We start from the raw sequence: 16,896 nt of genomic DNA on the forward strand, positions 1-16,896 counted from the left end.
ATGAATCATACTGCCCAATGGTTGTCACACATAACTTTTATCACCCTACTGTGAATGGTAAAATACCAATCTGTCTTTAGAGTAAGAAAAAAACATCTCCAATTCCAGGTGGACAAGCTTTTTTTTCCCCTAGTGTTACAAATGTGGATCTAAAATATACCGTCTGTAACCGCAAATGATTTAGAGATGTCCCCTCTGCAGTTTCTGTAACCGTTCAATAAAATATGGCATTTTCCATTGAAAAATAGATTTCATTACAAAACAAATTGTTATTTTACATGTCATATCTACACATCAAAGAGCATTAAATTAAAATATAACTTCAGCAAAATGTGAGGTGTGTAATACAAGCAACTAAAAAACTACTGCATACAGGCAAGTGACTGCTTGAAAATGTGTTATGCTTTTAAACCCCATTGGTTTTTTTAATAACTGACCTACATTTAGCTTTTTAAGCGGACTTTTTTTTTTAATATTAATTATACACACAAACACATCCCACATATGTGTGCTTATGCTTGTCAAAACTCCCTTTATCGTTTGTTGTTTGCAATGAAACTTGGACAGTCACAAAAAGAAGATTGTCCTAAGAAATAGCCTCACAACCCCTGCTCGTCTCCATATTTCCCAAAGAGATGAGGCAGGTGCTCATGAGGGCAATGTGACAAATATCCCAATAAATCTTGAAATCTCATGATCCCGCGGCTCGACTAATGGAATGAGCCTGCTCACAGGTAGCGATCGTCTCACAACAGTCTTGATTTGCTTTGGAAATTCTAGCGAAGAAAAAAAAAAAAAGAAAAAAAAGGACACATCATACTGCACAGTAAGAACTGCTTGGCCCCCAACTAGATACTTGAGCTATGCCAAGTGGAAGGTCAGCACCATTAGGTGATTTGCAATCACTCACTGTCCCAGTTGTGACAGGAAACACATGGATAAATACATACATTACACAGATTTGCATTTGGCAGAGAGACAGCTCTTAGACTGATTAGCTTTTAACAAGGCAGGAATGTGTCATACAGTGAGGAATGTCCAGTGTTCTCCTCTCTGCTGCCCGAGTAACATGAATTACTGCTGCTCTAAAGTGGCTGGAAGTGCCTGGCACAGTGAGGATTACAGTTTATACAGAGTCAGACCACATCAATTAAACGGACGATGAAAAAATGTGACCATTTTTGCACTAGCAGGGCGTGCACACAAACAACCGATTTCAGGTTTAAACCGTTCCTTAAATAAATAGTGCTTGTAGAAAAAGACTCGCATGAGCACAATGTGGAATGACTCAATTTCACTGATTCAGGAAGATCAGTGAAAGTGAGTCATGCCACATTGTGCTCATGACTCAATTTGACTGATTCAGGAAGATCAGATTTGTTCAGTCCAAAATGTCAGAAAGTGAAACACAACATGCAAAAGTTTCCCTACTAGGCCAAAAAAAAAAAAAAAACGTAAGCTCAATCTCAGGAAAAAAAACACCTCCCAAACGGAGTGAATCCATGAAGGAATCCCATCCCTGCTGTTATCAGCTTTACTGTAATGTAATGAAACAGGAATCATGGCTGGAACAGCCTCGTGCCGTCTGCGAGGCTGCCCTCTGGTGCACAAAACCCCTAATGAAGTTGAAAAGAACCGACTTTAAATCAGCAGTTTATATCCACTGCTGCACAGTATTACAGGTGAACTCAATAGTGTTGGATTAGAGAGGAAATGTATAGAAAAACTGCATAAGCTATGGCACCTTATTGTTCCTTAAGTTCTGTTTAAACTGCGCTCGTCTGAAGAAACGACTTTGCTCCCAAAAACTCAGTAACGTGTCTCCCTTGTAAACAGGATACTAAAACTTACGGTCTGAATAAAAGCATCAAGCATTAAGAGGAGATATAACATCAGCTTCACGTGGAGAAGTGGCGTAAAAGCATCAACATAATTTTACACTTAGCAATGATGCTTTAGTGTATACCAATAATATCATAGGCAAAATGGTGTCTAAAATGAATAAGTGAATACAAAACAGTCAAAAACACTGGAATAATAGTGGCGCTGGCCAGTCAGAGACCTTGGCAAAGCCAGCTGGTCATTGGCTGAAGGGTGCTGGTGCTTCGACCACACACACACACACACACACACACACACACACACACACACACACACACACACACACACACACACACACACACACACACACACACACACACACACACACACACTCACACACACACACACACACACACTGACTGCTGTGGAGCTACAGGTATGTATCCTGCTCTGTGCTGCTAAGGCTTTGTGTGGATCGCTGGAGATTAGATTCTTTAGCAGGGGGAAGATCTGTAGGAGGCGCTTGCTGCTGGTGAAGTGAGTCTGTCTCAGTCTGTGGCGCGGCCTCTGGTGTCTCGTTCCTGACTGGAGGTGGGGCAGGTGGGTCTAGGCGTGGAGGCTGAGGGTCGTTTGGAAGAGGATAAGGGTTAGGGATCTCCGCAATGGGCTGGGATTTCTTAACGCTCTTCTTCTTCTTGCTTTTCTTCTCCTCCTTGCCCTTCAGCTGCGTGGCAGGCTGAGGCCCCTCTAGCACAATGGTGGGGTTCTGCTTCAGGTCCTGGCGCCTGGGCGGCTCGGCCAGCATGATGAGCCGTGCGCCGTGCATCCTCGGAGGCGGTTTGAAATTCAGCTCTCCGCGGTTCTTCTTCCAGCGCTTCAGCTGGGTGTGATGCTCTCTTTCCACGTCTCGCGCGGTCACTGGCACCTCCAGAATCTGCAACAGGAAGAGACACATCACCAGGTCACAGCTGGAGTCTTACAGATCAAAATCAGGAAAATGTGAGGCAACAAGACCAGCCCAGGGCTGGAAAATATGTTCCTTCCATGTTTTTCCAGTGTTAAAAATGTGAACTTTGTCAGTAAATGCCAAAAGGTCTTGGGGCTGTTGTGGATGCACAGTCAAGACAGAACTGTGTATAAGAGGGGGCATTGTTAGCATGGACAGATACTCACACAGGACTCACACACAGAAGCCAGACACTGGCCCGCCAGCACTCTGGTCAATTTGTCTCTGTATCACTTTAATTCACTCACTCAGACTCTCTGCTGTTCCCTGGGCTACATCTGTGAACTCTTATTGTTCTCTGTCAATTCCATATCTACAATGAATGACTCAACTCTCGTCAACTCCTGCGTCATTAAAGGATTATGCCAGTGTAATATGACTTATTGCCATTAACAAACTCTCTTCATGTCTTTAGCAAAATCTGTATATCCTTTTTGTACACTGCAGCCTTCCAAGTGCAATGCAAAAACACTTCCCTATAACCCCTGCAAACAAAGTCCATGTAGCACACTGTTTCCGACTGCACAGGCTGTGAAGAAAGATGTAAACAAAGCAAAAAAACAAACAAACTGCATGATCCATATTGTCTCCTTAAGTCAGTTAATGAAAAACCTGCACATGAGGAATGTAGTTTTATGAAGTGGTATTCCAGCCTTAGCGAAGCAAATGGAAAAATACAATGTGGACAAAAGGAAAACATCTCAACTACTATGAACGTTATTCTATATGGCCCTGCCCTTGTTTGACAAAACAAGGGCATTTGTAATCAATTTAACTCTGCCTGTTGACGGTGGAGATTAAGAGTTTCATGTATAGACAGTTGAAGAGGGTGGGGATTGGCCCACAAATGCAACAAATGCATTCTCATTAAAGGATTACAGTGGGGCAAAAAAGCATTTAGTCAGCCACCGATTGTGCAAGTTCTCCTGCTTAAAATGATGACAGAGGTCTGTAATTTTCATCATAGGTACACTTCAACTGTGAGAGACATAAGGTGGAAAAAAAATCCAGGAAATCACATTGTAGGATTTTTTAAAGAATTTATTTATAAATTCCTGTGTAAAATAAGTATTTGGTCAATAACAAAAGTTCAACTCAATACTTTGTAATATAACCTTTGTTGACAGTGACAGAGGTCAAATGTTTCCTGTAGGTCTTCACCAGGTTTGCACACACTGTAGCTGGTATTTTGGCCCATTCTTCCATGCAGATCTCCTCTAGAGCAGTGATGTTTTGAGGCTGTCGCTGGGCAACACAGGCTTGAGGTTGAGGTCTGGAGACTGGCTAGGCCACTCCAGGACCTTGAAATGCTTCTTACGGAGCCATTCCTTCGTTGCCCGGGCGGTGTGTTTGGGATCACTGTCATGCTGGAAGACCCAGCCACGTCTCATCTTCAATGCTCTCGCTGATGGAAGGAGGTTTTTGCTCAAAATCTCACAATAAATGGCCCCGTTCATTCTTTCCTTAACACGGATCAGTTGTCCTGTCCCCTTTGCAGAAAAACAGGAAGATCAAAGCATGATGTTTCCACCCCCATGCTTCACAGTGGGTATGGTGTTCTTGGGATGCAACTCAGCATTCTTCTTCCTCCAAACACGATGAGTTGAGTTTTTACCAGAAATTTCTATTTTGGTCTCATCTGACCACATGACATTCTCCCAGTCCTCCTCTGGATCATCCACATGGTCACGGGCAAACTTTAGACGGGCCTGGACATGTGCCGGCTTAAGCAGGGGGACACGTCTGGCACTGCAGGATTTGATTCCCTGTCTTTGTAGTGTGTTACTGATGGTAACCTTTGTTGCTTTGGTCCCAGCTCTCTGCAGGTCATTCACCAGGTCCCCCCGTGTAGTTCTGGGATTCTTGCTCACCGTTCTCATGATCAGTTTGACCCCACGGGATGAGATCTTGAATGGAGCACCAGATCGAGGGAGATTATCAATGACCTTGTATATCTTCCATTTTCTATTAATTGCTCCCACAGTTGACTTATTCACTCCAAGCTGCTTGCCTATTGTAGATTCACTCTTCCCAGCCGTGTGCAGGTCTACAATTTTGTTCCTGGTGTTATTCGACAGCTCTTTGGTCTTGGCCATGGTGGAGTTTGGCATCTGACTGTTTGAGACTGTGGTCAGGTGTCTTTTATACAGATAACGAGTTCAAACAGGTGCCATTAATACAGGTAACGAGTGGAGGACAGAAGAGCTTCTTAAAGAAGAAGTTACAGGTTTGTGAGAGCCAGAAATCTTGCTTGTAGGTGACCAAATACTTATTTTACGCAGGAATTTATAAATAAATTCTTTAAAAATCCTACAATGTGATTTCCTGGATTTTTTTTCCACATTCTGTCTCTCACAGTTGAAGTGTACCTATGATGAAAATTACAGACCTCTGTCATCATTTTAAGCGGGAGAACTTGCACAATCGGTGGCTGGCTAAATACTTTTTTGTCCCACTGCATTTCCCTGGAGACTGTGCCATGTTGCTGCTCCTCTGCTCTTACTTCTCGGACGAGGAAGCCCTCCTGCATGTATCGAGGCTCTATGGCCCTGAGAAGCTCCATGGTCTCATACTGGCCCTGGCAGGCTTTCAGCTTCTCCCGGGTCCCCAGCATGCACTTCAGCAGCACCAAACCCACACGGAAGATTACCTTGACTCCTGAGAGAGGGGCAAGAGACAGGTAATTGAGTTTCAGCGTGACGAAGTTCTGATTTACTGCTTGTCTACAACACCTGACACCCTCTGCAAGTACAGCGCTATAAGCCATTGTTACCGTCACAGAGGAACATGTCCCAGACACGCAACACGGAGGCCCAAGGCAGCGTTCGGGAGAAGGCACACATAAACCATTCAGTCATGTAGAGGATGGGGTCGATCTTGTGTTTCTCCAGATGGCGGAAGGCTAACGGGGAGACACGTCGCAGCAGAGCGAACAGGATCTCTCCATCTAACTGTATAGCTTCCTGAAAGAGACACAGGTAGGAAAGCATTTACAAAGTAAACAAAAGCTATTGTACTCTGTATTGTCGGGGCAGAAACCTGATATGCATGTGGATATTCATCCATTAAAAAAACAAAAAAAAAAAACAAGTCCAAACGCATCATGTTGCGTTGAGTGTAATTTGAAAATTGTTTCCCATGATGCATGAATACAGATTTTGTAACATCCTCTTTTGAGGCTCCATGTTATACTTTCATGAGGAAACATTTCATTAAATCTTGTACCCACTTGAAGAGAACTATATAATATGAAAACAATAACGCTGAACAGTAACCACCCTGCAAAATTAATTAGGCAAGACAATTTACTCATGCTGCTGGGCAAATAAATAACTCAGTGTTAAACTGTGGCCTGACAATGACTCACTGGCTTCATGAGTAACTTATAACCACTGAATTCCTGTGTCTGCAAAAACAAAACTGCACTCCAGTTTTACTGTAATCACAGAGAAACCCCGGTTAGTTAGTGTGGATTGTAGTTCCTGTAACAGCAGCGACAGATGAAGCCATATTTTTTGCTGCACTTGCAAAACCTGGTGATCTCATCATGCATGCTTGCACGTGTTTCAGTCTCACCAGGCCAGGGCTGTAGTAGCCAGGAAGGTACTTCTCACAAATTTGGACCAGCCCCCAGAAGGCATCCTGTGGAAACAAACACAGATGATGTCAGGAAACTAACTGCTCCTTTACAGGACATTTCTCTGTCCACACATGGAAGTCACAAAACGCCAGAAATGCTGACTTTGACAGTGAAACTGACCGAGCATCGAGAGTGGACTTACAACAGATTAGAGTTTTTTGACGATAATACGTTGACATACGATTAATGACTTTGCAGAACTTTGCCAGCGATACTATTGTAAGTTTTATTTGAACACAAGGCTTATCGCAACGAATCAGGAAATCTGCATAAACCTTTGTAAAGTTACCACGGCTGCTGCTATAATGTTCTATTATTCAGTCTCTGGAGCAGCTCCAGGATTTATCTCCAGATGACATCATCTGTACAGACTCTTAAAAAGCCCAAGGTCGCAAATTAAAACCGAGCAATACAAGATAAAAGAAAGAGCATGTAATTGCTTGTTTAAAGACCAGAATAATAATAACACTGGCGCAGACAACCAATAACTCCAGACACAGTATGGTGGCAGCACATTTACGTTTATATGGTGTTTGTGGCGGAGGGAAAGTAGACAGTACCTCAGCAGGCATGTGCATGAGCAGCACAGCAGCAATGGGAGCCTGAGCCTGGCAGTATCCCTCCTCTGGTCTGTAGAGAGTGTAGGCTTTAAGAACACGAAACAGGTCCTGCTGCCTGTGAAGGGCAGACACACAGAACACTTAGACAAATCAAATACCAAACAGGTCATGGTCATGAGTTCCAGTATGTCATGTCACATCACGTCACATCACACAGCTTACCCGTGTCCTCCCCGTGACACAAACATCTCATGGAAAGGAAACTGTCTATGGAGGTCTTTCTCAATCACATCAAGCCATTTGGGGTCACCTGGCTGGCTATCCAGCTCCTGGCAAAACACATGGAGAAGATGTGAGGTCTCTTTATTGCACAGTATAACAGCATTGTGGCCTTTTAGATAAAAAAATATTTAGAAATTCTATAAGATTCAGTGATCACAGGAATTATTCTAGGATTAACAGTAGTTAACTGTAGTTGATTATCCTAAAAAAGATTACTGAGAATGAAAGCTGTATTAGTAGCCATTAAACTGCAACTCATTCCCATTATAAACTGACTGATCTAAAAGTGAACTGGCTCTGGCTCTGTACACAAAACATCCGGGTTCTCGACAGAAGAAGTAACCCTGATGCACGGCCACAGTTTCAGTAACAAATTCAAACGAAGTGTAAAAATGAAATGAGCCTGAAAATACAGCATACGGAGAGCTGTGAGGAGGAAGTGAAAGAAGAAGCCCTCTGACCTGAAACTTTCCTTGGTTCTGCTCTTTCTTCACCTTCCCCCCGGACAGGTAGAGCCATGCGCGGCCTCGGAGGGCAGGAGGGATTCCTTTCTGACACCGCAGTCTCACCTGAGCCACACAGGAACAGGGGTTCACCAAATAAAGCAAAACATGAAGGGAACAAGGGACACAAAGGCTTGCCACAAGCCAAGAAAAGCATACCGGCACACTGGTATGTACAGTCACAGGGGACCTGTCACTTGGTATTGCTTCCTCTTCTTAAATTCATGCAAAATGCAGCTAACAGTTCACTGACATCCATGAGCCTGTCTCACAGAAGACATTTTGAAATGTCACAGTAGGTAACAATTACAAAGTTCAGGTGCACTGGATCATAAGCTCTGGCTGTGAAAGATCTAGAAACACTTGGACTCACTTTATTTTCATTAAGAAAATGTCAGTGCACAGAAGTAAACAACTAAATATCAACCTCGAAAAGCTCTCACCAGCACCACTCATGTAATGTATCCAAGCAGTGATGCAATTATAATCTTTCCTGCATTGTCACAAGTCACTGTTCACACAATAGATTGATTGAATTGAAATAAAAAGAGTTTATCACACTGATGTTGGCTCCACCATTGCATTGCCATTTCTGGTCACATTTGTTTGCTTTTTCTGATATGAAGCTGGCACACTTCCCCAAGGACAGTGTAATTTCTGCTGTAAAGTTTATGCAAAACAAAATAAAGGAGCAGAACAAGGGATTAGAAACCCTGACCTTCACTGTATGACCTATGAGCCTACCTACACAACAGGCAGATGAAAAATACTGCACTGAACTGATTTTCATTCTGTAGAGCTGACTTGCACTTGAGCACAGCTATGGTTTTTACTCACAGCACTTTTATTACAGCTGTCTCATAGAAAGTCAATACAGCCCCACCCTGTATCTGAGACTGTCAATTTGTCACATGGTGCACAGGGTGATAAAGGGATGGGTCGTGTCCTGCCCTGCTGCCGACTCACTGAAATGAGGTGAAGTTGCAGCTCTGTGCTCAATTACTCAGTGTGTTTTCACACAGAACCAGCTTGACAAGTGAAGCTGTAAACAATGTGTCCACAAAAGTCTTTTTCTTGTGCAATCAAATATTTGAGCAATGACATGTACCTTGTCTGATCATGTATACAAAACTACTCAAGACTGAAAAATGGCTGAGTGGAGACAATGGTGGTAAAGCTCAAACAACAGCTTTAGAAAAAAATGAACATATACAGATCTGGCCAATCAAAACGAGCCAGGACTTTACATTTTGTGTTGCTGAGTTAACACTTGGTGCTGACCTTATCGAACCTCTTGATCATCCACTTGTCCCAGTGGTTGAGCATGTCCAGCCACTTCACCTCCCTCTGCCTGAGCACCTCTGGAGGCACATCCTGGGCTCTGGAGACACGACAGAGAAAAGACGCTGAGGATAAATTTTGCACTTAAAATCAATATTAAGCAAAATGAGACTGAACAAGATCTAAATCAGTTCTTCATTTTGTAGAGAATGAAAGGTAAGGTAAGGTGTAAAAAAAGATCTGTGGAAACAAACTTCCAAATTTGATAAACATAAAAAAAGGCAGTTGTTAGCAAAACATAGCAAACATCCTCAGAAAGGCTGCTCATCTTTGTGCATGTGCCATCAGATCTGTGTGTGTGGCCATTGCTCATACGCAGTCAATTAACTGCAATGCATCCAAAAATAGCAACTACTGTACTTCATCTGAAGCGACAATAAAGGACACAAACTCAGATGCATCTCATTTAATGGCAAAGCCTTTTTAACCTCAAAGAGCTGCAGTCAGTGTCTGTCTGCCTCGTGATGTTATTTAACTGCAAAACATTTAAAGGCAAGAAAAATTAAGGACCTCACATGATATCCTCCAGCAGAAAAAGAAAACGTAGGCAAGACTAACCTACATTATGAATGAGGTCTGATGCTTTACTAAGCTATGTAATTATCTCATCAGCACAAGCCTGTAATTGTAGGGTTCAACTGTCTTCAAAGAGTGATTTTTTTTTTTAACTTTGGACAGCCCTCCTTCTGTTTAAAAAAAAAAAAAAGTTGTGGGCTATAATGTAGTGGATCCATACAACAATATGTTATATTCCAGCTTCAGCTTCCAATGAGCTTAAACAATGATGAGTTACTTTCACTGCCAAACACTGTAAGTTAAACCCTAACTTTGTGACTACCTATAAAACAGAGAGCCAAAAGAGGCCCTCTAGTAACGGGGCACCGGAGCTGTGGCTCCAAGTCTGCCAAAACTTCAGAAAACAGGAAGCTCCAAGACAGCCAGTGCTTGGCACAACTTTCTCTCACTCCTACCACTATTTTAGTGCTGTAATGCAGCCTTTGGGCCCCCAGTAAAAAGGGAAGAAAGAAAGGCCTTTTTAGAAAAAACAAAAACAAAAAAACACTGCAACTTGGGCTATGAATAAATCCATTCAAATGAAAACCCAACAAGAAGAATAACTTACTCGGCTTTCTCCACAAAAAAATGTGTGTAGTAAATAGTTTCTACAAAAGAAAATGGCTGACATGACAGAATGGTGAAGAATTATGCTACTTTTTTATCAATCCAGCACTGTCTTCTTCTCTCTTGCTTTCATTTTTACCATGCTGAGTGAGGCATACAGTGGGCATAAAAACACACAGTGCCACGCAGCTGGTCGGGAGCTCTGCTGTGCACAGGCACCCAGACAACAACACAAACACAACTGATGATATGTCATCACAACTAGATGTTGCTGCGGTGCCACAACCCTGTTCTCAACTTTGGCTCAAGTGGATTAAAGATATACTGTCTATATTTTAGTTAGCATACCAATAAAGTCAATGGGAATAAATCACAGTTAAGAGTTGAGACAAACTTACGACGCCTCCGAGCACTGCTGTGCCCCACCAATAAATCCATATTTGTCGGTTTGTCTGTCGCTGGTGAAGCCGTTGATCTCCGAGTCGGACCCCAAAGAGCTTTCATCGTCTATGTGACTGCTGTTAATAGTCCGGATACTCCTTGTGTCCACTGATTGACGGCCGTTTTCTATTTTGGCCATGATAGCTAGAAAGCTAGCTGGCTAGCCAGGATAGCTAACGTCAGCGAGCTTGTTGACAGCCCAGAGTCAAAACTGCTCCTCTGCATATGCTGTCGAATCAAACAGCATCGGCGCCATGATTTCTCGACTCTGAGTTAAACTTTCCAACCGCTGTTTTCTCCGTAAATATTATCTTACGTTACGATACAGTCGTCAGACCACATCAAATATGTTATGCGTTAGCTAGCTACGTTTACTTGAATGCTTTATCAGATTTAACATTAGCTAGCAAATGGTGGTTTTGCTAACGTAAAGTTAGCCTTAACTCCAAAAGTATTTCTATAACGACCCTATCTTCAACAAACCAACGCTATGTTATAATCTTGGTTTGCATAGTTAGCCATAAACTAACTATCTTAGCTAGTTAACAGACTAGTTTATCATGTCCTCGGCTAAGGGTGGTTTGATTTGCCTGTCCTGTCATCCCGAGAGTGCTGAACAGATTCTGCCTCGGCCAGTGGGCGACCCAGGCTGTCGTCCGGGGTTGGCTTCAGCCTTCATGTGACGGGTACCCCTGGTGGCTGCCCGAGGAACTAACTCTTTTCTTTGATTAAAAAAAACAAAAAAAAAACGCACAACTTCCACTCAGTGTCTCCTGCGCTGCGTTCAATTTAAATCGTCATCCACACAGCAAATTTCCAAGCAAACCACCAATTTAGTCTACATTATCTATTCGCCTAATAAGAATGGGCTTTTTGTGCAGTTGGTAGTCTGTGTCCTGCATTAATCCACGTTAATCACATTTTTAATCCCTTTCTAATTTAACACAATCATGAAACATAAGCAGATATAGATTTTTTTTATTCCTTTATTTAAATGGGTGAACATTATGGGGCTCTACAGTTACCAAATGCTTGTATAACATCATGAACAAATCAAAAGTGTATAGTCATGCCTGCCAGCCAGCGTATAATTCTTTTAGCATTCTGAGTAGTACAGTTAACATTTAGGAACAACAGTCTTCACACAAAATCGCATGAAAGGTGCAACATAATGTTCTGATAATGATCATTAAACCAAAATGACGTGACAGGTCTGAGTGACAAAACATCCACAAGTAAAATATTTTTCTTCTTGCTGCGTGTCTCACTTTTTTCTTCCACCTCTCTCCTTCAGTGCCAAGTGGATGACTGAACCATTGCTCATGTTGTAATAAGCCAGGGAGTTGGAATCCTTGATGAAAATGCCCTAAAAAAGGAATAAAAAAAATACACAATATTATTCAATCAGTCATTTAGGATGAGATGAGACATTAAATGTTACAACAAGGTTAAAAAGAAAGTTTACCTCATATTGTAACTTCTGCTTTCCTGCAGGCATGCCTGTCGCTTCATGGATTTTGACTTTAATAACAGACACCTGTGGAGACATTGCATTTGTACATCTGTAAGAATGCACTATGTGCACTGGTGTACACTCACTAAAAAAAACAATATGACAACATTTGCATACCTGGTCTGTGAGCGGGACAGTGAAATTCAGCACTTGGCCGTTCAGTTTCCATTCAGTCTTGTCCTGCATGTTGGGGACCTGTACTTTAACTGCCACAGGACCCTGGAGAGAGAAAAAAACAAAACAAGAATCAAGTTAAGAAAGAGCAACCTACAGCATGTATTTAGAATTATAGGCCAAATCAGTAATTTGACCATATTTATTAGAGTTAAAGCTATACATAGTACTGGTTCATCAATGAAAAATAAGAACTATGTATTTCTCAGCCATCACAAAGACATACACCTAGGCCCATTTTTTTTCCTGTGTTCACAAACAAAACAATGATTTTACATTGCTCTAACAAACCTTGTTTCTACGAAGGAACTCCTCCTCTGGAATAAGGTTGTCCTCTGTCTTCATCTTCTTACTGACGGGCTCATCCTCATGAGGTGGGGGTGGGTGGGAAGGTGGTGCGGGAGCAGAGGTTGGTGGTTGTGGTACTGGAGGAGCTGGGACAAAGGCTGGAAGAAGAAGAAGGAGGCTATTTGAATTTAAAATGATAAAATGAGGACCAAATTAGCACAATATAACAAGCATTCACTTAGTAATTCACACAGTGCAAATTTATTTTGAGTGTCAGTGACAGCTATTTGGAAACCAACTTACCAGCTGGAACAACCATGGGAGGTGGTCTCGGGGCCATGATGTGGGGTGCTGATGGTGGCATGGGTACCACATTGATACGGGGAGCAGGAATCATGGGAGGCATTGGTGTTATAACTTGTCCTGGTGCAAGGCGAACCACAGGAGCCACGGGCGGTCTTGGAATTACAGGTACAGCAGACAGGAGAGTGGTGCGCACTGGAGGTGCCACCTGTTCAACAAACACATAGTGGATTACGAGGCACATATGAACAGAGAAAACGTAATTAAGAATAAATTATTTTTTTAAAGAAAGTAACTCACAGAGGGGGGTGGGCGAGGTACTGCAGTGACAGGAGGACTGGGTTTAGGCAAACTGGCTGCAGAGGAGGGGATGGGAGGCTGGTGATGAATTTCACTTGGCTTACTGGGGCCAATTTTCTCCTTTGTATCATCCTCTCCCACCAGTCCTTTGGCCTTGTGAATTGCTTCGATCTGCTCTTGTAGGGTAATGTTGGCCTGTGCTGCCTGCTGTGTTCGAGCCATGCTTCCTGAGTGGCCATCCCAGGTAACCTGTGGGGGAGGAAGAACACAAATGTTTCAGACTCCAAACCACAAAATCAATGAAAACAAAATATGCTACGTGTGATCTTTGAGGATCAAAACTGTACTGACTCGGTTTCATTCATCTCAGAGATTCTTTTGAATTTTCAAACCACAACTGTTCTCACCTTCTCCTCTGGCTTCTGGATTTCTTCTTCACCGATCTTCTTACCAATGGCTGTCTCTTCCACACCGAAGATATCGGTACGTCTCTCAGCCAGCTGTTTCAAGCTGCTCTCAATATCCAGTCCAGGAGCATAGACTTCATCCTCTGTCTGCCTCTCTTTGATGATGCGGTCTCTTTGCTCCAGCCAGCGCGGATCCAGCAGACCAATACGCATGTGCTCTTGCATCTTACTGGCTGGGATCTTCTCACCAGTAATTGGTGAGATGAGGTACTCATCCGGAACAGCAATTGAGGGCTGAGGCTTGGAAGCTGGAAGGAAAAGATCGCATTCAATCAGCACACACTGTACATATTAATAGCTTGTTATTCACTAGATGTTTCCTTATCTAAGGAAGTACAAGTTACCTTTGGGGTCGTAGTCTTTGCGAATAATAACCTGGTCTGGAGTTGGGGGCAGTGGGGGTGGCATGGGGTTGTCCGGTGGCAGTGGAGCCTTCATGCCGTCATCATCATCATCAGATCCCTGAAGAAAGCAGGAGGGAAAGAATGATATGTTATCATCAGCGCTTACCGTTATTTATTTCCTTTCAAGCAGAGCATGAGAAAATATAGGGTGTAAATTTTGTTAAATGGAAAATGAAAACAATAATATCCCTATAAATTAAAGTATACCAATTATTCAGTCTAGAACTGATCAATGGAGGGACAGTTTACAAAGGTGTAGTGCATGATGCATCAGTTCTTACCTCATCCATGTCCTGCACTTGTGTGTCTTGATCAGGCTGTGAGGGATGGCCATCATCCCGATTCTCCCGTTCATCCTCTTCATCCTCACTCTCCACCTCCATCTCCACCTCCTCACTCTCTCCATACTTCTCGTAGCGCTCTTGGATGAGGATGCGAGCGCCAAGCTCCTCTGGTGTGGTGGGAGGGGGGAAGTGGCCTGGGGAAACAGAAATACCAATAAATTATTCTGGCAACATTCAGGGGCGTGCACATTTAAAGATGATAATTATTGTCATTATATTACCTTGTTCATTTGGCTGGAAATCCACTGTTTCAACCACTACAAAATCATGCCAGTCGATTTGGGCATATGCCACTCGTTCTTTCTCTCTTTCCTCCTCCTCCTTCTTTCTCTCACGCTCCTGAAACTTTGCCCACTCAACACGGTACCTCACCTGATGGTTGAGCAGTATGACAGCTGATTAACACTGGCAACATGCTATTAAATGTTTACACCAAGAGACATTCACAGTTAAAAAGGGATTACCTGGTCCATAACCTCTCTTGGATTCTCAGCCTCTCGCTTCAGTTTGGTCAGCAGGCCTTTGGGAGGGATCAGAATCTAGAAGTTTAGAGACAAAGTCAAGGTATAGTTTAGCATCACCACACAAGCAAAGAGCAAAAATAACATCAGGGCGGCACAATCGGTCAAGTCACCTTGGTGTACTGCTCAACCAGTTTGGTAAAGTAGTTGAAAAGGCTGTGCTGTGGTCGCAGAAAGTCAAACTGGTAGTTCCTCTGTTCTTTCTGCATGAGCTGAGTGAGAAACTGGCGGCCATTGCGAGCAACAAACTGGGCAGTGAGCTTGACAACATCCAGGTCAAATGCTGAGATTGATGGAGGATCTGCAATGAACTCAAACTCAGGAGGTGGTTCTTTGGGAACCACTGTCTCTTGAATCACCTGTGACTGTACCTATTGACAAAGATAACATATTTGTTGTTATGATTAAATATTCCCAGTTATACCCAATTAAAAACACATACACACACAAAAGTAAGAGCTGATTAAACTGCTATGTCTTACTTTTTGAGGAAGCTGCTGGGACTGCTGCATGGCCTGCTGCATAACCTTGGGCACTGCTGCAGATGGCTCCTGCGCTTTGCCCTCCTTAAATTCATTGACCTTGTGACGGTAGTAAGCATGGTAGGGGTCATTGGGGTTGAGGAAATTAAATTTTGGATTGTTGATCTCATTTTGACGGATTCTTGCTTCAAACTCCGGCCCATTCCTGTGAAATGACAAGAATTTTGCTATTACAGATATAAAATCCAGATAAGATTGCAGATCTATAAAAGACTATACAAATGACATGTGGAGTAACCAACCTGGCAACAAAGCTGGCAGTCTTGTCAACTATGTTTCGGACCTCAGGAGGTGGATATATGATACCAACAATGGGTTTAGTGGCTGGGGTTTCTTCTGCTGCTGCATCGTTCTGTTGACAAAATGTACATTTTTTGAAAAACAGAATTATTAACAAATAAATAAGCACCCACTGCATCCATACCTTTACCATAACCATGTTATAAAAACAATAACTCATGACCAACCACACATTACCTTGACTTTACCAAAAAAAGTTTGCTCACCCCATCACTACGTTTTTACCTGAATATTCCTGCCATCATCCCAATACAACAGAGGTGAATAGTACTCGGTTTATGGCTCAGTAACATTTGGGGAAAAAACAGTAACATTGCTTACAATTAAGTATGTGAATTATCTCTGCTAAACACTGGAAAGAAACTTTGTCTTGTTTTTCCAAATGGCACTTTACAAAATATTTAGCCAGCAAACCAAATCGCGCTGCTGCTCTGCTGTCTTGAAGTGCTGGAAAGTCTCAGAAGCTCTAAACTGTATATTTGGTTATTTGGGTGAGTTGAGGCTAAGCTAACAAGTTAACAAGCTTTACGTACTGAGGTGGTTATCCAAAATATAAGTTAGCAACTCAATTATTCGTTAGTTTCCCTAGGGAACTAACATGTTAGCTACATTGCTAACACTAGCTAACCTGGAGAGCCATCGTTACCTTATTGTTGGACTCCGGCTGAACTATTTGAACAGGCCCAGGCGGCATGGCTGCTTCTTTCTGTAACGCAGGAAGTTATCTGCAAACACCCAAACAGTAAGAAAGGAATGTGTATTTTAAATACACTTACTATCGCAGATATAGTGTAAGGAACGCAGTCTATAATACCTTAAAGCCTAAACTCGATGTGGCCGGGCAATTACGCCGTCCCGCTGTCGTTGCCGCAATGGAGGCGTATTGCTTCCGGAAACAAGCCGCAAAGCATTATGGAACTTGTAGTACTTTCTGTGCAGGTTGCCAAGGAAATTCTATGTCAACAAGGTACACCTACTCGCCCCCATTGCTTTGTCAGACAGACAAAATATCAGCTAGCTTGTT

General features: G+C 42.7%; 2 protein-coding genes across 3 annotated transcripts; both read right to left on the bottom strand.

The window, feature by feature from the left end:
• Positions 1-342: 342 nt before the first annotated feature.
• On the bottom strand, positions 343-11,371 carry LOC121184219 (TBC1 domain family member 10A-like). The gene is made up of 9 exons (XM_041041758.1): positions 10,674-11,371; positions 9,094-9,193; positions 7,771-7,878; positions 7,250-7,356; positions 7,028-7,142; positions 6,404-6,469; positions 5,601-5,790; positions 5,331-5,485; positions 343-2,755 (listed from the first exon to the last, which is right to left on the bottom strand). Exons 1-9 carry the CDS (start codon positions 10,853-10,855, stop codon positions 2,252-2,254), a joined length of 1,527 nt encoding a protein of 508 aa, XP_040897692.1. The 5' UTR covers positions 10,856-11,371; the 3' UTR covers positions 343-2,251.
• A 313-nt stretch (positions 11,372-11,684) lies between these two features.
• On the bottom strand, positions 11,685-16,761 carry sf3a1 (splicing factor 3a, subunit 1). Of its 2 annotated transcripts, none has more exons than XM_041041755.1 (16): positions 16,687-16,761; positions 16,519-16,597; positions 15,815-15,924; positions 15,513-15,717; positions 15,144-15,401; positions 14,974-15,048; positions 14,731-14,881; positions 14,447-14,643; positions 14,106-14,223; positions 13,702-14,009; positions 13,295-13,543; positions 12,995-13,202; positions 12,695-12,849; positions 12,347-12,448; positions 12,182-12,253; positions 11,685-12,082 (listed from the first exon to the last, which is right to left on the bottom strand). In XM_041041755.1, the coding sequence occupies exons 2-16, from the start codon at positions 16,564-16,566 to the stop codon at positions 11,981-11,983; spliced, it is 2,358 nt and encodes a 785-aa protein (XP_040897689.1). In that variant the 5' UTR covers positions 16,567-16,597; positions 16,687-16,761; the 3' UTR covers positions 11,685-11,980. The 2 variants fall into 2 exon arrangements, with proteins under 2 accessions (XP_040897689.1, XP_040897690.1); XM_041041756.1 differs by having other exon boundaries at positions 16,519-16,578; positions 16,687-16,752.
• Positions 16,762-16,896: the final 135 nt, after the last annotated feature.

Source organism: Toxotes jaculatrix, chromosome 7 (assembly GCF_017976425.1).
Source record: "Toxotes jaculatrix isolate fToxJac2 chromosome 7, fToxJac2.pri, whole genome shotgun sequence".
In the NCBI taxonomy this organism is placed as follows: Eukaryota; Metazoa; Chordata; class Actinopteri; family Toxotidae; genus Toxotes; species Toxotes jaculatrix.